At 36.4% G+C, this 24,016-nt stretch overlaps 1 protein-coding gene across 1 annotated transcript; it reads left to right on the forward strand.

Moving 5' to 3' along the window:
- The first annotated feature begins 4,985 nt into the window (after positions 1-4,985).
- Positions 4,986-23,931, forward strand: LOC121427929. Its single transcript, XM_041624508.1, has 13 exons — positions 4,986-5,315; positions 6,308-6,584; positions 7,074-7,378; positions 9,110-9,294; positions 11,146-11,314; positions 14,677-14,775; positions 15,794-15,901; positions 16,303-16,404; positions 17,289-17,399; positions 17,770-17,874; positions 18,689-18,772; positions 20,112-20,235; positions 20,989-23,931. The coding sequence occupies exons 1-13, from the start codon at positions 5,072-5,074 to the stop codon at positions 20,999-21,001; spliced, it is 1,926 nt and encodes a 641-aa protein (XP_041480442.1). The 5' UTR covers positions 4,986-5,071; the 3' UTR covers positions 21,002-23,931.
- Positions 23,932-24,016: the final 85 nt, after the last annotated feature.

A 24,016-nucleotide genomic window follows, 5' to 3' on the forward strand; every position in this document is an offset into this window, starting at 1 on the left:
CTACATTTCTCTTTCTAGTTTCCAAAGACTTGTACTTCCAGACTTACAGTTGGCAGAATGTGTTGGTTTCTTTTTAATTTCATTTCGACGATTTTGTCTGCATTTTACTAATGGGCAAGGACGGACCTTGATGATTGAAAATTGTCTCTACTTAGTTATAAATGTAGATTTCTTTAATGGTTTTCTTTCTTTTTTCTTTTCTTGGTCGTGAAACATTTAAGAGTCCTTGGCCCTCTCTGTACCTCAGCGAATTCGGGCACCAAGAGTCCCAATTTTTCCTTACTCCCATTTTCATTGGTATCGTGATAACTGATTTAATCGCTGCTCCTTTTCGATTCCTTAAAGAAGACAAACATCTCTCAACAAGCGTCGAGTTGGCGACGAATCTCCCTTTTAAAAGATACATATTTCTCTTGTTGAATTTACTGCACTAGTCAAAATTTTGATGTAGCCTTTTCTCTGTTAGATGCAGCTTAGGGAATTGCACCCTTTTTGGAATTTTATACTTCAAATACACTATGATTTTTTAAATCGTTGATGTTGAGGGGGAAGGGGGGGGGGTAAGAGTATACAAATCACAGTTCTAACTCTACGACACTCCCAAATATTCGATTGAGATATCTACTGTTAGTCTTGTTTTATATTTGTTAAAAATCGCTACTTTCGCCCAAAGTGAAGTAAGACTAAATTGATATTAGCAGATATATATATAAGCGAAATCCGATTTTCCATAGTTAAAAATGACTGTACCGTTTCCAATCCGAAGTATAGCAGTGCTGTATAAAGAAAATGAAGGAAAATCTACCTCGTACCTTTCACCGTTGTGTTTATTTACTGGATATTCCTTGTAAGTATTGATCTGTCGTCAAGGTGGTGTTTTAAGCACCATGTTCAAAACCCACCTGTCGCTACGGTGCTATGTTGTCAAGCTCTGCCTCCGGATGAAAATCGATCAAGATTCCCTTTAAAAAGATGGAATTGTACCATAAAAATGAAGTGTTTAATATATTAAACAAATTCAAATACAAGTGTGTTTTTCCAGAATTTACACACACATTCATAATTATGCATACAGTCACACCGATATGAACATTGTGTCTTTCAACAGTGCAATGCCGCGTACTACACATATGAAATCGCGGGGATCGATTTCTTGCATAGAACTTTGCCAATTTAAAACGGTATCTGCATTGTTCTTACATCATTTAAAAAAAGCAAATGAAAATCCTGAATGCATTAGAAACATGCCCACGTTTTTACTGAAAACGTGCGAAAAAATGATATGTCGAAATTTTTCTTGCAGATTCAAGTTTATGCCATAGGTCACAGCCTATTGTGAGTTTATTATTCATTGGATCATGTACTAACACACTCTTTGGAAAACGTTTTTGGACACAGTTCAGTCTTCCAACTTCTTAAACTTTGCTCGCTAGCTTACATATTGACATTAATGGTCGGCCCATCTTGTAGTTACATGTCATTACAAAACCATTGAAACAGCCTTGGAAAAAATGATGTAGGCCTTAGCCTTCATCGCGAAAGGTGGAAGTAATATTTTGTACACGTTGTGGGGCTGCCGCCAAAAATTGGAATTTTCACCCAAAATATTGTTATCACGTCACCCCCTCCTACTCGGACCGGATTTATACCACTGGAATTTACTACCCCCCCCCACATTTTAATTGTCCCAGTGTGGCTCTTTAAACATTATGCTCTCTTACTAAGATGCGATGTCATTACATCTGCAATATTTCTTCTTTTTTTTTATTCAAAATTATTTATTCAAAACGGTTTATTACAACAAGGGTATCTATAGCGGCTGAATAGCCGAATTGCACAACCTTTTACAAACAATTACATTAAAATACATTCAACATCAAATCAAAAAGCTCTTTTTGCACGAATTAGACATGATAAAAAACCAGCAAATCACATAGGAACGTAATAATTTTTACATGTAACTTAACTACTAATTAAAATCGACCCCTAACAAATTTCTGCGACCTGTGCGTCTAACATATCAGGTGCGTGTCTTTCTGGTTAAAGTTTGTGGCCATTGCTTTACCTGGTGGGTGTTTACCACCATTTACCACAATAAAGGATCACCAGTCGCTCTTAACTTACGAACAGCTTTATGAAACGGCTCCCAGGATTTCGAAGTTGTTTCATTGAAGGATATTATCAAATCCAGTCTTCGTGCAACTGAGCAAAATGTGATGATTAACAGCAAGTACACATTAAGTTTGTGGTTATCGAATTCGTCAATACAGCAATCAATTTGAATATTCTATTCGAGCAATCGGCTTACCGTGGTTCATGGAACCGAGTGCAAAATGGAAACCACGTATTGAGGGCGGGAAGTAGGACGTGGGAGCAGGGTTAAATATATCAATCTTTTGCAAAGCACTGTAGCTTTGCTCTTTGATCAAATTCGGGAGTAACCTCTGCATCACTTATCAAATGTTGCATTTTTTATAATGAAGGAATTTGGTCCGGGAAAATAAGCACTATTTTTTGCGACAGAAGTGATAATTGCCTTTACCCACTATCAAAATATGTTTCTTATATTTCTTATCCGTTAACCTTACTTGCTTGTTTGTTTTAAAAGTTCAACAATCATGTCTTGCTAAATGAGTTGCCTTTCCACAATCATTTTCTCAACAAAGAGTGTAGGAAAGAATATTTCAAGGATTCCTTCGTCTAACGTATTATTCTTTTGATATTATTATATCTGAAATCCTTTTTACTTTTGTTACAACCGTATCCTTGGTTACAGGTACGGTTTCCGTCCTGTGCGAACATGATGACTATTTGTCTCTAGAACAAATTGTTTGTCTTTACGGTTGACAGTTAAAATATCCAAGTATAAAATCGCTTTTTTATGCATCTAATGATAACTTCGTTTGATTTATGATCGTAATCCCTGGATTTGCTGCATGAAATGCTATATGAAATATACAGAAAGAGAAGTAGTTCAGTTCGAGGGGGAAATGTATATTTCCATCACTAATTCTTACAAACTCAATCTATAAGAGGATGTGAAATGAGAGCGTACGGCGACAGATTTTTTAAAGTAGCATGGTTTCGAGGAACCATTTTAATCAATCTACATGAGCCTAAATCGGATTCCTTCTTATTTCATAATGACTATTTGAGCACTTGCCTTGCAAATTTAGTGATAAGATATCAGAAAACTACAGATAAAGATTAAACCTGAAATTTTCAGTCCGTTCAATGTTGTGGACTTTATATAAAAGAACAAAATAAGGATAAAATTAAGGGCCTTTCGACACGTGAATCTTGAATCATCATTGTAAAGATAATTGTTATTCAATCGGGACAGTGATTAGCGTTGGTGATTCTAATCATGTTTTCGTTTGGTTTCACTCGTGCTAAATATTCGTCATTAGCCTTTTTTTTCACTGGAATCATCATTAGAATTACGATTTTTTACCATGTGAAAAGGCGTAAGTTTCTTGTAAAATCACAGAACATATCCTATAAAACACATTTTATTTTAATATCCTCCTGACCATAACTGTTTTAGGGCACACTTGTTCAGACAATCGAATAAAAAATTGTGGGAATTTTCCGAAGCTAAAGTACATCTTATTAGCTTTAAAAAAATTGTTTCTAGAACCACGCATTAATAAATCTAATTGTTTTGAAAACTTTCTTCATAATCTTTTCTCGTTTTTTATCAATAATATTCTACATAGAACATTATTAATGATAAAACAATAGAGCCTACTACAGCTTAACTATACCTGTTTTGGACCATTTTTTACAACAATTACTAGTATATCAATGGTTTTCAGCGATGCTTGATCACAGAAACATAATTGGGATATCTCTGAAATGCTCAGTAATAGATTCAAGCAACCTAATGAATATCACAATCGTGACAGTTGGGTTTCTTTTTATACCGATACATCCCGTATGAGTACGAAATAAAAAATGACGGTTATTTTGAATGATTCGACATGTTCTATTACAAACACGCTATTAATGTAGTTGGGTTGCAAATCTTGTACGCTTATACAATTTCTTCAAATGGTGAGATGACCATTTTGTAACTCTTAACAAAAAAAATGAAAGAAATAATTCTATAAATCGAGAGATGGACCATTCCGCTGCCGACTTTTTAAAAATTTTTTTAAAGTTTGGGACAATTCTGTACGTTCGGTCAATATTATTTCTCTACTCTTCACCTAAAATAGTCATTCCTTTAATGCCAATTAAGAAAAAAACCCAAAACAACCAACACAACCGGAACAGACCCTTCCATGTACCAATGTAAACACCCAATCATCACAACACAAACGCACACTCACACACGCCCATCCAAACACGCACCCTCACACACAGACACACATAGTTTATGGTGGAATCTAAGGACTTACTTTCTAGAACAGTTACTACACACTCATATTAACTTCATTGAGGTATTATAGTGCGTATTAAAATATTTCTTTTTACAAAGTCTTTATAACCACGTCGCCCGTCTGCGTGATGACGAATATTCCCTAGCTTAGATTTAATGCGATCCGCATTTTTGATGAGCCCATTAAGAATGGATTCATTTCAAAGGATTACCCTCTTCAAATAGTCAGAATACACCATTCTTACCGAGTTTGTATAACCTATATGACCTAATAGACTTTAATAGACTATTGAAAATAAACATTTCTTGTGAATCGTAGACAGTTTGAAATAATTAAGTTCTTTTCAAACGGCAATCAGATGCTCTTGCTCTTGTTGTGGTTTTAGGGTTTTGGTAACATGGATTATTTTTCAGTTAATGTTGATAAGTACACCAGCATACGGCCATTCCACGATGTACATAGTTTGTAATCATTATCTGCACATTTTCTTGAAATTTACTTCACTTTGTGTCATAATGAGGTTGGTTATTTGAAGGGTCTGAAAGTAATTCAAAATTCCCAACATGTAAATACCATTGCTATTCCCTTTCACAGGTTGTGCCGTCTGGCAGCCAAGACAAAAGGAGAGAGGAAAGGAGATCGTGTTGACGAATTCATCTTCGGAGGCGCTATACCAGCTAGACAAGATGATAAACTTGACAGTTAACTACCACCGACCATCCTCAACTGTCGACTCTCAAACCGTCGACGGTGCCTATCTTGTTCATGATCAAGTGGTTCCCAATGGCGTCAATGGCATCGCTAAACGTCACGTTGTCGTATTCAGGCAACGCAGGTTCAAGAAGAACAAATACATGGTTATGGCCGCCATTTTCTTTGTAGTTGTCGTCTTGCTGATTGTGGGCTTGATCGCAGGTGTTTACCATCCTGGTAAGTCAAATCTCTAATCCGAGATTCATATTAAGGCAAATCCATACTAACTTGTTAAGATATATAACGTTTCTTGATCAAAATGGGAAAAAATTAAAGGTAGAAACGGTATCTACAAAATATCCAGGGTCGATGAGAGACACATCGTGTCCAATTGAAAAGGCGTCCAAGGGCCATCCTATTTCGATTACCAATTAGCACTGCAGACATTATATCATCGGAAGAAAATACACTATCAACTCCACCCTGTAGTTTTAGACCTCTTTCCAGGACACAATTCAACCGACAGGGTAGCGTGGGTTGTGTCAGTTTGGGAAAGGCAGTGTTTGATTGGTTCACCACTTTGTATGGCATAAATTAGGACGTCTTGAAAACAGCGCTTCCTTACATAACTTATATCGCTTAACTAGACATTATTCTCCATAATTTGCATTCCTGTTACAAAAAGCTGAAACCTTATAAAAAAGAATCATATTTAATATTTTTTGTTGTTTAATGTCGATAAAAAGATCACACCCAACAGGGAGTTAAATGTCAAGATGAAGGACAACAGTTTTTATTTCCTAATTGGCGGGAACAAGTCGAATACATACATGTACATGAATCACACTGGTATAGGAATCACCTTGGTATAGGAATCGCTATAAACTGGCACGTACGTCGAGATTGTATGATACCTGTCTATTGCAGTCCGTACCAGGGCTCAGGTACCTGCATCATTCCTTTTGTATACCCCCATTAAAAAAATAGCCCAAACAAAACAAAACCAACTTGTATGCAAATGAACTTTCTATTTCATCTTAAGTATACTGTAAACAACAAAACACGACGTCAGATGAATTTCGATGGTTTGGTTACCTTCCTAACATAATAATGTAAGGAATAACAAATTTGTCCCGTTAGGGTTGAAGAAAAACAATTTTAATGCGAGAGAAATGTTGTGAAATAATGATGCCATCTTGACCATTTCTCTCTGCAACTATCCCATTCAGGTTTCGAAACAGACTCAGACTCTTCATCTTTATCCTCCTCATCTCCAGTGTCTACACCAGATCACAGTAGTCACGTTCCACCTTCGACCACCCTACCTAACCAGCTGAATTGTGGGACTCGGCCTGGCTTTACTACGAGGCACAGACGTGTGGTACATGGGCGGGCCTCGGAGATAGGTCAATGGCCGTGGCAAGTTTTCATCAGGGAAAACGACGGATATGTGTGTGGCGGTGTTATTGTTGATCCTCAGTGGGTATTCACAGCTGCACATTGTGTGTAAGTAAGGTTATGAAATATTATAAAGCTACACAAGTTACCATGCGTCTACATACACAGATTCTGATTGGCACTTTAATCAACAAGTGGATGATATATTTGCTGCGTTATTCGCATAAGATTATATTTCACTTTGTTATTGACCTGCTCAATGTTTAGACTAACTGTGCCTAGAAATCAGAGTGTATTAGTAAAAACAGAAGTCTCCATCTGAAATAACGTCTATTCATGGAAATCAATCGTAAAATGATCCCATGCTATTCACCTTCATCCTTCGATAACTTCCTACTATCGTATACGCTTAGTTCATATCAAGGTTAGATAAGAGAGACTCCCCATTTAAATGACCATTTAATTAACTTCATCTCTACACGCAGTTTCTGATCACTTTTATTTGTTTTGTATTTATTTTGATCTGATATTGTCCCCCTTTTTGAAGGTTGGAGGTAAAAAATGCTGAAAAGTATATATTCTTTCATATTTTTTCAGGACTCTCTTTGACAAATCACGGAGAGCACAAGCTGCTGACATCACGGTAGTTGCAGGCTCGATTCATCGGGAAACCTACGACGAAGGAACCCAGGAGCGATCTGTTATAAGATTTATTGTTCATCCAGGGTATTCAAAAGAATCAGTGCTATTCAACTACGATATGATATTGTTAAAGCTTGACAGGCCGTTTGAAATAACTGATCATGTGAGGACTATTTGTTTGGAATCTCTTCTAAATTCAGATTTGTATGATCCGGGGAAAAAGTGCATAGTCGCTGGTTGGGGCTTTACCGCTCGAAGAGGTAAGTGTTATATGTATCAGGGTGACGAGATTATATAGAATTATTGATGAAATGAACTTTCATAGAACATTTGGCATCAATATATCTATTTTGTATCACAAAAATCATCTAAAGTTATCCATAAAAGAAGTTTATATCCATGTTATTCTGTAAATCGTAAACGGCATTGTATCACACCTCGCAAATAATCATTCATATTTTTGAAATAAAAATAATATCAGAATTCAGAAGTCGGTCTTCGTTCAATATTTGTTCAATAGGTATGTTGTCAATATATAATGGAATCATAACATCATAACATCAATATTGGAATAAGGACATGATATCATCTTTCTTCTGACGTCAATATCCAAGATGAAGTTATAGACTATCCCATGTTGATTTCAATACAAGAGTATTGATGTTTACCCCCTTGGCTTCTGCTGGAATGAGGTTGTAGGCCATTGCTGATATCATTACCAGAGACTGAATGAGGTTGTATTCCACTGATGACATCAGAACCAGAGACTGAATTAGGTTGTCTTCCACTGGTGACATCAGTACCAGATACTGTATGAAGTTGTATTCCAGTGATGAAATCAGTACCAGATACTGTATGAGGTTGTATCCCAATTATTTCATCAGTACCATGGACTGAATGAGGTTGTATCTCACTGCTAACATCAGTACCATGGACTGAATGAGGTTGTATCTCACTGCTAACATCAGTACCATGGACTGAATGAGGTTGTATCTCACTGCTGACACCAGAACCATGGAATGAATGAGGTTGTATCTCACTGCTGACACCAGAACCATGGAATGAATGAGGTTGTATCTCACTGCTGACATCATTACCATGGACTGAATGAGGTTGTATCTCACTGCTGACACCAGAACCATGGAATGAATGAGGTTGTATCCCACTGCTGACATCAGTACCATGGAATGAATGAGGTTGTATTCCACTGCTAACATCAGAGACTGAATGAGGTTGAATTCCCTTGATGACATCAGAGCCAGATACTGAATGAGGTTGTATCCCACTTATTTCATCAGTACCAAGGACTGAATGAGGTTGTATCCCACTGCTGACATCAGAACCATGGACTGAATGAGATTATTCCACTGAAGACATCATTACCATGGACTGAATAAGGTTGGATCTCACTGCTGACATCCGTACCATGGACTGAATGAGGTTGTATTTCACTGATGACATCAGAACCAGAGACTGAATGAGGTTATATCCCACTGCTTTCATCAGTACCATGGATTGAATGAGGTTGTATCCCACCGCTGACATCATCGGCAAATAAAATCTAGTCATACCCCCTCCTGACGTCAGCACCAGGGATGAATGCACTTATATCTCACTACTGACACTAATGACAAAGTAACAAGTGACGTTGATATCAAAGACGAACATGAACTTACATCCCATTGCAGATGTCGATGGATGAATATTGCGTCTTAAATCAGATTCTAACACAACACTGGAATTACTATGGGAGATTATGCGATGGTTGCGAGATATGCAGACATGTATATATACATATAAATATGCACCCTCATATTATACACATATGGACATGTGCACACATGGATTCATTAATAGTATTATGTACATAAGGAACTCTCTTGTGTAAAATAAATGAATGCATACACCCAATACCCGATGTTGTTTCACTGAAAGAAGAATCTGACCGACAATTTTGTAGAAGTGATTCTTTATTTTGCTTTCTTCGACAGAATCTCCTTTTGACGAAAACACTGAATTAGTTTATGCTGAGATCCCCCTGATTAAACCCAAAGAATGCTTTGAGTGGGCCTCAAGAATCAGCCGAAAACAAGAGCTACAGATAACACCACAACGGCTTTGCGCAGGTTACGAGGATAATAGGCAACTCTTGGCACACATTAGCGTACCATGTCGGGTAAGATATAATAAAATGGTGATGTTCATGATGAAGATGAGGAGGAGGATGATGATAGTAACGATGATATTACAACAGTAATGATAATAAAATTGAGGAGTAACAAAAATTTCATAGATGCTTTCCATATCCCATTTTTGTTGATTAAATTAAATTCCTGCAGCACGTTTGCGTTGTACTGCATAATGTAATGAAATGACTTACTGTTTTGTTCATGTGGAGAGTAAAGGATCGAAGTCACCTTCTTCACCACGAAAGTGGAAATGGAGTGGATATTTTCTGTTTGTCCTATTAAATTCGTCTCTACTAAACAAAACGAATGCCTGCTTCAACAAATGCTCTCACTTTTGAACGGAATAATTTTCAGATGTATAATATAGCAGGTGTTTTTTTCTCCACCCATGGCCAATCTCCATGAAAAAAGGGTTAAATGATTAATGCATGAGCGATCAGAGATCAAAGTTAAATTGAAGATTTGTAAGAGTCACAAGAGTCACTCAAAGAACTGTGTACAGTTACAGGGTTACAAGTTCCAGTGGCGTATCGCCGCATGGGTTTAAACGAGCACCCACTTTAAAATAAAATAAAAATACTTATTTACATGTTATAATGCATGACCGATCAGAGATCAAAGTTAAATTGAAGATTTGTAAGAGTCACAAGAGTCACTCAAAGAACTGTGTACAGTTACAGGGTTACAAGTTCCAGTGGCGTATCGCCGCATGGGTTTAAACGAGCACCCACTTTAAAATAAAATAAAAATACTTATTTACATGTTATAATGCCCCGCCCAATAAATTGGAGCCCCCCCCCCCCCCCCCATTTCAAATCCTATATCTGCCACTTATTTTTTAACATTAAAGTCAATAGATATTGAGAAATCATTAGTAAATAAAAATACATTTAAACCATATAAAACTTATAATTCCTTGCTTCATTTTTAAAGTGTGCTCGTCCAACCATGAACATATTAGAAAAAGAGCACATGTGTGGAGATTGTGTGTTGTGATGGATGGTGAAGAATAACAATTAACCTGCATTTGGAATAGAGGTTGCCCTCAATTTCCACTCAAAGAGCGGCTTATTAAATTATCCACATGCACAGGCTACAATAAGAACTTCAAAACCCTTCTGGTTCAGAGATGTATATTGGTTGTTTTTTTTTTATATCTTCTCAGAAGAGGGGATTTTTTTTGGTTAAGTATATTTTCAACACCGCATTTGCATCAAAATTTTCTGAAAGATGGGCCGATTTTATTATGTTCATTAGTTTATCGGAAGACACATCGACACTCTTTTGCTTTATAATAGGTCAACAAAGGGCTTTGTCAGACTACCAAACAAATATAAATTATACATAATTTAGAAAATATTCAAAGTTTTGCCGGTTTCCTCTCTCAACTCGCTCGCAATTACGTTAACCCTTTAGTATTCAACATGATAACTACCACAGAGTAACATTACAAGCTATGTGTGGTTGGAAATGAAACTTGGTTCCAGTTTGCCGAAAACAAAATGTAGATGTCTCATTCTCTACGAGACCTTTTACAGATTCAGTTGCAAATCTAACCCAAAAATCAACATCATCAGTCAGGGGTGGGTCCAGGATTGAAAAAAACAGGGGGGAACTGTCAGGAATAACGCTTTCCAGTAAAAAAAAAAAAATAAATAAATATATATATATATATATATATTTGATCATGATTCATTTAATGAGGGGGGGGGGGCACCTGGATCAGCCAGTATCATGAACATAGGAGCAATTACTACAGCTGCTTCCCTTTCTCACTATTCTCTTCTACTTTCTTGTTTTTGTTTTGTTTGTTTTTGCTTTTCCTTGTTTACCTTCAGGGCGACAGTGGAAGTCCGTTAGTTTGTGAAGATACTTTATCAGAATCGTGGCACCTAATAGGTCTCGTTTCATCTGGTCCCAAATGCGGCGAAGTTAGTTATTTCACAAATGTGTCTGCCGTCTCAGACTTCTGGCACGTCATATACAACGAAACTGCTTTACCACCCAGTATGTATACTTTTCGATTATATTTAGAACATATTGCTTACCACTAATTTACTCTCAAATGTCAAATAATATTGTACGTAATGAAGACATGGTTATTTATAATGATACAAAGATATATTATTCATGAATTAGAGACGATATCAATGTCAAAGATTACATTCGTTTATAATGATTAGCAGGCTCAGTAAAATATGCAATGCTAACTTCTCCTAAAGTATGCACCATTTAGAAAAGTCTCAACATTTTGTTTTAAATTATGTCTATATTTTTATATTGATAGGTGCTCTGATGTCTTATCTTTCTAATGCTGTTTTAGATTAGTTTCATGCTTGAGCGAACACAAGACGTTTTTGTGAGGGTTAAAAAAGGCTTGCGCCAAATGCCACAAAATTAGACAATATTGATCAGACTTTTTGCTGATTTTTATTCCATTTCTTCTCTTTTCTTTATTTCTACATCAATTATGTTCATACTTGGCAAATTTTATCATTGGATGATATTATTTTACATACCTGTCCATGAAGATGGTGAGGTCAAAGGTCGTCTAGGGGTCTAAAGGTCAAATATTATGAGGTCATGTCCATCCTTTTTGAAGTTTTCGTTCAACTCGCTCCGATTTCTTTATTCCTGAATCAATCATGTTCATAGATACGAGTGGCGCCAGGAGGTCGCATCTGGAATTGAGCTCTGTGATTTTGTTTAATTCCTTCTGATTGTTTAAAGAAAAGTATTCTGAATTTATTAGCAGTCTCTTTTGTTTTACTCCAGGATCCTGCTAGTTCTTATTTGTGATGGACTGACAACTATTGAACGAGTACTGATGAACTTGTGTTTTGCACCATGTTCATGTATGAGCCAATTGTCAACCATTACACTACTCGATACACAGCAGCATTGATGACAATAGCTATTGTGTTTCTCTTCTATTGTGTGACTAGAACATGAATGCAGAGCTATGGCTAGCGCTTGCTTAGTGATTGTTGCGAGTCTGTCGACCATTATAGCTACTATTGTAATAATGCCTGCTATTACTTACACCATAGAAGTCCTATTGTCTATTCAAATCTAAGTGTGCAGAGCTCAGGATACCACTAGGTACATATACAAAACTACAGGACTATGGTATATGTTCTGTGAAACCAACACGCCGAGGACATGTTGTGGGTCTGACTCAAGAAACTTAATATCAATAGTACCTACCAGACTCTTGGCAAACATGTGCACATTGAATGCTAGGTCAGTAAGAAATAAGGTTACCGATATAGTTGGGCGCTTCGCCATGTTATACCGAGGCTTTTACCCGATTGCTAAGAAAGCGCGAATGCCGGTGAGCAAGCAACCATGGGACCAACGGCTTAAGGTCATCTCCGAGGGACCTGGTAATGAGGAAAAATGAATTTATAACTGATAATAATTTTGACATTGTTGCACTGACTGAGACCTGGTTGAAGGATTATTATGTTATTATTGGAAACTGTACACCTGAAGGATCCACCTTCAATCATACGATTCGACAAGGGAAAGGTGCAGGTGGTGTAGGATCGTTGTACAAATCTGAACTGTCAGTCAAGTTAGACGCTGTACCTCAATTTCAAGTCTTTTGAATTTTATCGAGCTCGTGTGTCATGCCAGTTGCGTTCCCTTGTTCTCCTTGTCATCTATCGTATGGGAGTAGTGGAAGAGCAAAGACAACGAATACCTTACAGTCTATTCCTTGAGGAATTTGCGGCCCTATTTGACTCACTTGTTCTGGAACCATCTGAGCTTATCCTGACAGGAGACTTCAATATATGGGTCGATGTTTGGAACGATGTATGTGCTAAGTAGTTTGTAAACATACTTTCTTCATATGGAATGAAGCAGCTCGTACAAGAAGGGGCTCACTTTCATGGCCATACACTGGACTTGCTTATTACCCGGGAGTCGACCACTATAGTTTCTCATGTGTATCCTGGGACTGTCTGACCATCATGCTGTCCACTGTAAGCTTGATTTGAAGAAACTGTCTCCTCGTAGGACTGTTACAACTCGCCCTCTACAATCGCTGAACAGAGAACAATCCGATCTGGAGTCCATTGATATTTAGAATAGCAACCTCTCTTCGTCTATCGACAGGTATAATCTTTCTCTAAACATTCTTCTCGACAAGCTAGCACCCAAAAAGACTAGCAATATTATCATCAAACCTTCAAGTCCATGGATGACCGAGGAAATTCATGCAGCTAAGTGTCGTAGGAGACGCCGAGAGCGTAAGTGGAGAAACACAAGAAGTGAAGAGGGCCGCAAATTTATAAGAAACAACGACAGGTTGTTTCTCGGGAAATAGAGCAGGCAAAAACAACAAAATTATTATACTTGGCACATATGATTCTTTGGTAATACTACGTGTGTATCCATGAGGATGATGGGGTCAAAGGTCTTTTGCTGGTTAGCAAGAAATCTGATAATCAGTTTTTCTCCTTTTCTGACATTTGGCGCAAGCCTTTTTTTAACCCCTCAAAAAAATTTTCCATGTTCGCTCAAGCATGAACGAAACTGATATGGCATTTAAAAGATAGGACTTAAGATCATCTATTAACAACAAAATATAGACATCATAATTTAAAGCAGAATTTTGATAGACTTTTCAAAACTGTCCCGTTATTTTTATACACACTGCATATACACTGCACATTTTAGAGGGATAGAATTTTAATCTGGAATAAAATGTTACATTGTTTGGTTATTATTATTATTTGATTGGCGTCACCTGTGCCTGAAAGGCGAAAAGCGAACTTAATTACCATGAACAGTAGGTCTCTCCTCCCGATAAAACTGATTGTGAGAGTGCAGGTGGACCACTACACCGAGGTTAGTGGAAAGAGTTCGGAACGTGGGAAGGTGGTGATTCTGCTCTACACGGGGCCTCCATTCAACGTCCTATCGGAGGGACGGAATTTTTTCCCCTGTAACATATCATGCATCTATTGAATAGGGAGAGGCGTTTACACACAACGTAGGCTTCAGTCATCGGTCCGGGATAAACTCGAACCCACGACCTTTGTTCCGCCCGTTCGACAGGCAGACGCTTTACCGCCTGAGTCAACTTTGCCATCATTTCTTTAATTTCTCCGATATTAAAAGGCCCAGACCGGGTCTGAGAGTGAAAATGATAAATGGGAACTATATAAGCTACGGAGTACAACATTGTTAGTTTTATTCATGTTCCCCCGTCTAACAGTATTACGTGACGTCACGCTGTGTCAGGAGGTTTGTTCTTACAAAGGTTTATATTTTTTCCTGATTTACAGGTAATGAAATTAATATTTTTTTCACAACGGAAAGGAAATAATGTAATGTATTTTTCCATTGACCTGCCTCAGTTGATTTTGACTGCAAAAATGGAAATGGATCGATTCCACTGGAATGGATGTGTGACGGATTTGTGGATTGTTTGGACATGTCGGATGAAACAGAATGTGGTAAGAATATCAAAACGATATTTTAGTATTATGTGATGTCAAGTAAAAAAAAATATTTTGAAAGACCATTTATCCAGCGCATAATAACAAAATGTTACAAATTGTTTTCAGTTATAGAATAAAAACAAGTATTTTAGAGTATTTTTAACAACTAAAGGCTATAAAACACCTAAAACTATTAAATAAGCCCTAGCTGTGGCTGTAAGGTAATTACGTAAATTAAAATGATTAACGTGATTTTGTTGGAATTCATAAGACGACTTCAGACCAATAATCAGTCTGATCTTCATAGATAAGCGCTATATTTAAGTCTTCTGATGTAGAGGAAGTTTTACGTTAAAATATATTTACGCAAGAAACATCATTCTTTATTTTTTAGTCTCCCCACAAACTGGCGATGGAATATATAAACATCGATGTTATGTCTATGATTCAAAGCTATGAATTCCTTGGTGAAATTCGTATATATCAAACTTACAATCGCATCCGCCAATACCTGCTCCCACAGGGTTATGGTATGTCGCCCTTGCTAATTTAGATACCTCAGCTATGGCAGCCGTTTTTTTAAAATGATGTAAACATGTTTAGCATAAAAGCATGGCAAGAGTGGTATACGTTTTCTTTTAGTACACTCTTAAAACGGATTGGTCAAAATGACCAATCTGTTGGTTGATATGTGTCCGACCGATAAGATTGGTCAATATCAACCAAAATTTTGGTCGATTTGAACCAATAATTTGGTTGCTTTTGACCAATTTTATCTGTCGGACACCTAACCAACAGATTGGTCATTTTGACCAATCCTTTTTTAGAGTGTAGTTTACAAAATGTTTTCTTGTTATCCAGTTGTTTTGACAAAAAAAGTTAATTACGATTTTTTTTATCAATGATCATATTTAATCAATACATTGATCAAGTGTGAAAGCCTTATTTATATTATAGAATGTTTTAAGCTTAGAGATTTTTTTTTTCTAATGCCGAGCTAACTCCTGTTCTATCACCCCCCCCCCCAATAAAGAATGTACAGAGCGCCAATTTCAGTGTGATAACAGGCGTTGTATCTTGGATCAATTTCGATGTGACAGCATTGACACGTGTGGTGATGGCAGCGACGAAAGGGATTGCTGTAAGTAGATTTATGGGTCTCATCGAGATGACTGTAAGGATCAGATTCTGGGACTGATATACCGTAACATTACCATTAATTCATATTTTGTAAAGAAGTGAGTTTCTTGTTTTGTTTACTTGATTATACATGATTTGAGAAAGTGGACAATATCCAGTATCCACCTAACTTTTCTACCAAAAGTACGGCCCAAACTTCAACGATTCGTGTAATGTGGAACATGGGCGTGTTGAAAGTGAGATTATGATAATAATAGTAATGATAACGAAAATAATTGTAACAGTATTAATACAAAATTTCAGTGGTGGTAATCACAAGTAGTCACTTGTTTAATACCAGTATGATTCAAAATTGTTTGTTTGAATTTGTTTGGCTTTTTTTTCATTTTGGTGTACCTTTAGCGTATTTCAACTGTTCGGACGGTCAGCTTGTATCAGAAACGGCTGTTTGTGACGGCTTTCATGACTGCAGTAATATGCATGACGAGAGCAACGATATTTGTCGTGAGTACTTGCAATGATAAAAAATATAATACCGACCGAGTTTTCGATTTGCCCATTCACTATTGAGTTTTCGCATTTGCTACGGGAACGGAAAGTTGATATAAGTTGAGGTCAAGTTAATTCAATGCAACTTTTTAAAGAAAAAAAGTCAAAATTTTCTCTGGTAAAGTTTCTTTTCGCAAAGGGTGATTAACTTGTGGATTCTCCTTTTTTTCAGTTTATTTTACTCATCCATCATTCACATTTTCTTTCAAGTTGGTGCACTGATTCCCCTTAACAATCATCAAACGAACTAATTTTTGTACGTTTCTTGTCCTTCTGTTTATGTTTTGATGAGCCTGGATATGACTACGAAAATGTCCCTGCTCAGATCCTAGGTGTAAAAATGGGGGTTAACGTGCCATAGACAATGCAGAAATGCATCAATGCTGAAAACTCAGAATGGGCTAAAATGCACCACTGTTACGTAACAGAAAGTGTATTCAAAACCACTAAAGCGCGACCGATGAAATTTTCATGTAAGTTACATCATGAAATGAGCTTTCTACTCCTGAACATTTATTTGAGAATCCTACCACATTTTAGAATTAATTCAGTCCTATATTAGAGGGACATTTTTTGGTATTTTAGGTGTCCTTTAAAAAAAAATCCATTCGCGCAATGGCTACGCCTCATAGAATAAATTATTTTGTCTTTCACCTCGTGAAGTATTCTGTCCGTTGCACTCAAAAACATTAATCATTATGCAAGTACTAACATAGGGTCTGATAGACCTACTCTATAATTTGATTATGTTATGATAATTTGTTAAGGTGTTTCTTGCTATTTTAAACATTCTTGTCTTTTCTTTGATTGTGAAAAAACTCTAATTTTACATTTACTAGACTATAACCCTGAGACCCACTACGCATGTCCAGAAGGAATAAGGATACAGCACTCGTGGTTATGTGATGGTTATAAAGATTGTGAGAATGGAGAGGATGAAGAAGGATGCGGTAAGTACATGCATTATGGTCATGTATCATTTATTGATTTGTAGAATTTATATATGATACTAGTGCTGCGCCACCATCACCAACGATTTTCTCCACTACCATTGTCATTTCTACTATTGCTTCGTTTACTATTGCCGCTGCTGCTTCTACTATACTAGCTAGCTACGTTCAGTCTCGTACGGTGTTTTTAAAGCAAACTGCGATGGTGGATTTAAAGGTATGGAATTACCCTAAACTATATCACGCAAATGGCGGAAGTTAGAATAAGTGTCAGTATTTTCCTTATAATATTCGTGATTATTATTATAATATCAGTAATAAGTATCTTCTTAACTATCATTGTCATTCGTTTTCTATTATTTCCACTCAGATTGTGCATCACACCAGTTTGCATGTGACAACCGATGTATACATGGGCACTATGTTTGTGATGAGGTATTCGACTGTGATGACGGAAAAGATGAGCAAAATTGCAGTAAGGAATTGAAAATAGTATCAAAAGAACAAACGAGCTTATTAGTATAATTGTTTCAATTATTCTTACTGCATTTATCTCTTTAAAAGTGCAAGTCCACCGCAACAAAAAGTTGATTTGTGTATAGACAGCGAAAATCATTTGTAAATCAAGAAAAGTGTGATATTTTGACATTTTTGCTTTTCACAAAACAGCTTCCCAAACAATATGTGCACACTGATTCGGTAAATGAAGGAAACGATGACGTCAGCCACTCACTATTATGAGAAATACGAAATATTTGAATTTTTGTCCTCATAACAAACATTTCGGTATATAATTTTCAAAATGTATAGCCACGCAAACAGTAAAAAGTTATCAACGTTGGCATAGAATATTGAACATGTTAAATTGCCTCCATAAACATGTTGAATTATCACTGCTCAACCATGGACTTAGGAGAATGAAGAATCTCCTTATTGGCGAATGTGCAAAACAATAACAACCAAACTAGTCAATGACATCATTCCATTTGCACATCACTACGTTGTGCATATTATAACTGATTTCTGAAAATAAAGGAAAATTTCAAATGTATTAATTTTCTAATTGGACATCCGATTTTGATGAATTTTCAGTATTAAGTATATTTTATCTTTCTTTTTTTCATTTAAATCAAGTTTATGTTGGAGTGGACATAATGTATCAGAACTGGAAATTTCATTCGATGATAATCCCCCTCCCCATATTTTTTTTAACAATTTCGCCATATATCAGTGGTTTCATTAAACTTACGATACTGAAATATCCTTCCACATTCTGTCATTTGCTACAGCTTGCAGCGAGGACAAGTTCTTTTGCGGAGCAGCTGGTCTTTGTTGGGATAATAAAATGAAGCAGTACTGTGATCAGAGAAGTAGTAAGTAACCGTTGCGAAAGTCATACCAACGTAACTGACTCCAGACCCATCGGTCTGCTGTCAGTGACGTTGGTATAGTATTCCCAGCCCAGTTATTTGAATGTACACTCTAGGTATAGTCAAAATTTTGTTTTATGATTGCTGTGGGTTTAAGTCATATTTTAGTGTGGCTAGTCACTCGTTCGACTGGATTTATTTGTTTTCACCTCTTTCCATATACAGTCACAACGGCGAATATACGAATATCTGGAGAATGTGAAAATTAAATTACACTGCTCCATTTTCTTTTATTACTTTTTATTATTTTATTTTTATTTAGACGTTGTGAAATAGTGTTACAGTGGACGCTTAAATAATTATGTTAACATTAACAGAGTAATATTGATTTGATTACATAACAATATACAATTTGTTGTAAGTTATTAATGACAGTAATGGCCATAGGCCCCCTATAGGTGATGATGATTATACTACCACTAATGATGATGATAATAATAATAGTAATAATAATAATAAGTATAATGATAATAACAATATGTCCATCTCGAATGGTTGAGTTTAAGCGAAAAGTAGTTTGGTCTTGGGGTCCTCTTGAACAATGAAATACAATTTCCGCATTTTCTTTCTACGGCAAGCCCCTATATATCTATGTGCCAACTGTATTGTCTGCATCTTCTGTTTAAGGCGACTAAACAGTGGCTTCTGTGAAATCTGTGGCGATAGTTATGAGTACTTTTCTCATACATCGAGTTTCCCGTACATCTTGCTCTTTTAGTGAGATACATTATCATAATATTTATCATTTGTAGTAGTAGTAATTTGTTTGGCGTCACCTGTGCTTGGGAGGTGAAAAACAAACTGAACACTATGACCCGCAGGTCTATCCTCCCGATATAACTGATTGGGCACGTCATAGCAGGTGGACCACTACACCCCGGTTTTCCCCTCTTATACGAATAGTGATGTGGGTTCTTTTCGTGCAAAGGTGATGACTATCCTGTACACAGGGCCTCTATTTAACGTCCATTCCGAGGGACGAAGAGTTTTTTCCCCACTGGAACATAGCCTGCATGATTATATGGAGCAGTGGAGAGACGTTTACACACCACGCAGGTTTTAGTCATCCGCCCAGGGATGACTCGATCCCGTCACCTTTGGTTCGAAAGGTAGACACTTTACCGACATAACTTCGTAATTCCGTACTAATTCAGAACTTAAAAAGTTCCCTTCCAGATCGACATATTCAGCTTGCACTTAGATACTCTAACCAGGCTTCTTACATCTTCTCCCCATTTTCCCCTGTTTTCGGTATATCTATTTGTTTTCGTTTTCCTTTCAGATTGTATTCAAGATACCTTGATGCTAGGCATTACGTGTGCTATATTCGATTTTTGCGCAAGTGAAGATCAATTATCGACCTGTCAAAACTTACTCGATACTGTTCGTAACGAGACGCAAGTGGGGTAAGTTGAAACATATCACCGAAATCTTTATCATCATTTTACAAACAATCGTAATTCAAGGTTCAAGGTCACTGGCCCCACTGGGACTACTTTAAACTACACTAAATGTGTATAAATTTGTGGATTCAGGATGCTAAGCACAGATGTGATGAACAATTCACGAAATTTCGAGTCCATGACTACAGGGACCGCTGTAACTAACGAGGGGCGGGGAGGAGGGTGCAGGCCTATATCTGATGTACCATTAATGTACTTTGTCTTGTTTTCAAGAAAATACAGAGTTTTCTCACCGCTACGAAAAACGAATAATAAAACATTGGAAATGAATTGAAAATGCAAGTCATATCTAGCTTTGAGGTCTTCGTCGAAAATTGGTGAACCAGAACAGCAGTTTCGTCCTAGGTTTCAGAGCTGACGAAAACTTGAAAATATGTCGTTTGTCCAGAGTCCAAGACGAAACTGCTATTTCGATTCACTAATCGTCGACAAAGACTTTATTCTCATGAAGGACATTTGGCAATATATTCTCTATGTTGCCCCAAAGCGTTCTGCGTTGCGGTTGCAAAAACTCTGTCATTTGAAATTCCATTTTTAAACGCAAACATGACAAAGGGACTTACCTTCCTTGAAGGATAAATAAGAAAACATTTGCCAAACACGACAAAGACATAACACTTTCCATGCTTTCAATTATAAAATGTTAAAAGCGTACTAGTAGAGATTATGCATCCTTTATTAATCTTTTTTTCACAGAAATGGCGGTTGATCATGGATAACATTTGGATATTTCCTTTAGCTGTTCATTTGATGGAGGTTTCTATCCCAGTCTCTATCCGTATTTATCTACAGATTTCACAACCTATTCACACGCCGGAAGATTTTTTTGAGCCAAAACTCTTTGATGTTTGTCACTCCAAATAAGATTCGCTTTCTTAAATTTCGTCACCTGAGGAGTAGGAGGTCGCTATACCATTGCTAATCTATAGTGATAGCGCACTTGTAGTTCTCTACAAAGTGGTGAAAAACTATTGCAATACAGTAAAATACATGTAAGAGTCATCAGGCTTAAAATGACATTTGCTCCGGCGACAATCGTTCCGCTCTTAATTCCACACACTCATCGAATGACCAACTTCAACCCAGGGTTTAACACTATACCCTAAACCTAAGATAAAATCCTATTGAAAACCTAACCCTACATCTTAGACGATATTAAGACCGAAGCAATTGTCGCAGGAATAAATGTCGTGTCACCAAAATAAGAGTCTGTGGTAAGATTATTGTGGGATAGCCATAGGTACATTCCAAGAAGTGTTACATTAATTTTCCCATCCATTTAATCCAGTGTTAATGAAATTATTGATTGAAGAAAAGACGACTGTTCAAAACAAAAACTTTTTATATACAACATCCATTCTATGGACTTACTGATTTGGAAGTTATAAGATTATCAACTGAATACATATATATATATACATATATGTATTGTTTGATATGAAATAGCAGTTTTGTATTTTATGAAAGAGTAACTCCTCCCAAATCGTGCAAACGGTTTAATATCACTTGTTTGTGGTATATTTGATGTTCGCAACGTATTCTTTTGGGTGATTTACAAATTGACTCGTTTCAGAGTTAGGCATGGCGGAAATTAACATGATTAATCAAAATATCCATTACGTCATAAATGTAAATGAATAGCAGTAAACCTCATTGCACAATACCCGTTTACTTAATTACATTAAATGAGAACAGTGCTTATCAAACAATTACCATTTTGAAATAAATAACCATGCAAATTGTATCTGACAAGCTATACTCTTTCAGGATATTTGTAAAAGGTTTTGGGGTTTGTGTTTATGAAATGAGATTTCTTTAAATTGTCGATTATTGAGGTGTAATTTTGTAATTTTCATTTCTGACTCAATCAGTAAAGGTCTTGCGAAATCATTTGTCATGGGCGTTTACCCAATACACGCCCATGTTTTAAAGAAATCTAGAGATAGTTTATTTAAACAATATATTCTATGCAATCTATGCAGTATTTATGCTGCTTCCTATAGAGGTTGTTTTGGAAGAATTTGTTTTTTCTTTAAAGCTAGTATCCCAATTAAATATATCATGTATCGCATAAGGATCATCGTGGACCACAATCCTTGGTTTTAAAAAGTGCAAGATTAGCCTTGATTCAAGATAACTTCTATTGCGGTGAATCTTGTCCCGGTGTTGTGAAAACGTTATGGACTGGTATGTAGTGATACGTTTTAAGTAAGGTAACTAAAGGGTTTGAAGCTGGAGTGGGTTTTGTCAGTACTTGTGGCCCAGATATGCGAGAGCAGCAAGCGTGAGACCGAACGCCTCCATTATGTAGGTATTTATATTAAGTTATTATTCCAATGTGAGTCCAGCTGATAGTTTAAAGGGTAATCAAAGAAGCTGGAAGTCGAAACATTATAATCCAAGAATCATATACATGAATAAAATATCATTTGAAAATTACAAACTTCCCGTATCGTCCCTTCACCACCACTACGCCATGAAATGTTATCCTCAGAGCTATTGCGTATTTGAAACACTAACATTCAGACCAACAATGTAAGTTACATTAACAACTTTATGAGCGGCTATGTAGTATTTTGTATCAAACAAATCATATATGTACATTTATATTGTTTGGCCTGTTTTGTTGGTTCCTTCAGGCGTAGATTGAGAAGAGGGGGGCAAACCAGGGACCTATAAAAGTGATAACACAAATTTAGTACAATGTTTTGAATCTTGTACATATTTGTTGGAATGATCTGTTTTAATTTTGTAATTTCTTTGTATTGATGTTACTTTCTCTATTTTGTATGACTTATTCGAAACATAATATATAATTTGATGATTTGACATTTTGTAAAGCAAATAAGAGTCTTTGCCAATATTTATGTCCAACACAAATTTCAAGTATCATCATCACAACCTCAAAGGTGTATTCCCATTTAAGGTGTGAAAATGAAAAAAATGTCCATGAGTAAGAAGCTTTCATTTTTTTACTAAAAAGCATTGTAAAAAGATTTAGATCGATAAGCCCTACTGTTTTATTTCTAGTAACTTGGAAAATTCTCTGTGTCCAACACCAAGAAAGCTGTATTTGCTCATGGATGCATAGATGATATCGTGTCGTTATCCTTGTACAAGGTATTTGATTCCAGTGATCAAACTATTCATCCGACTTGTTCAATACATATTTTTTTACGGATCCAGTCGATCATAAAACTATTTCCATTTATATAGGGCAGTTACTCTGTGCATATACTCAACTGCGCATTGATACTTGATATCACATACATGTATATCATTTATCATGGCATATTTTCATATTGCATTTATGAATTATTTTGCGCTTAGTTGTGTTAAAGATGTTTGACTTCTAACAACAATTATCTAACATATTTTGATCGCAAAGTACTAATCGCGGAGTAAATGAATTGTAATTAAGCCATTTGTCTATCTTTTGTGTGTTAGGATGCTTGTATGTGTGTGGGATGGTGTGTAAGTGTGGGTGGAAGTTAGGGTAAGGTGGTTTGGTAAATAAATGCTAGGTACACTTTGAAGAACTAGTAGAATCATTCACATTGTTTAATCATTAGAGGCCATTTCATAAAGAGTTACAACTGTTATAACTTTGCTATTATGGCAACTACCATGGCAACAGGGCTCAGCAGCCAATCAAAATGAAGGTTACCATGGTAGTTACCATAATGGCAAAGTTACAACAGTTGCAACTCTTAATGAAACGGGC

The sequence above is a fragment of the Lytechinus variegatus genome, chromosome 1, assembly GCF_018143015.1.
Source record: "Lytechinus variegatus isolate NC3 chromosome 1, Lvar_3.0, whole genome shotgun sequence".
Taxonomy (NCBI): domain Eukaryota; kingdom Metazoa; phylum Echinodermata; class Echinoidea; order Temnopleuroida; family Toxopneustidae; genus Lytechinus; species Lytechinus variegatus.

Coding starts and splice junctions, on each gene's coding strand:
- LOC121427929 (XM_041624508.1), top strand. CDS start 5,072: ATGATAAACTTGACAGTTAACTACCACCGACCATCCTCAACTGTCGAC. Junction 5,316..6,307: donor CGCAGGTGTTTACCATCCTG/GTAAGTCAAATC, acceptor TATCCCATTCAG/GTTTCGAAACAGACTCAGAC. Junction 14,776..15,793: donor GTCGGATGAAACAGAATGTG/GTAAGAATATCA, acceptor CCCCCAATAAAG/AATGTACAGAGCGCCAATTT.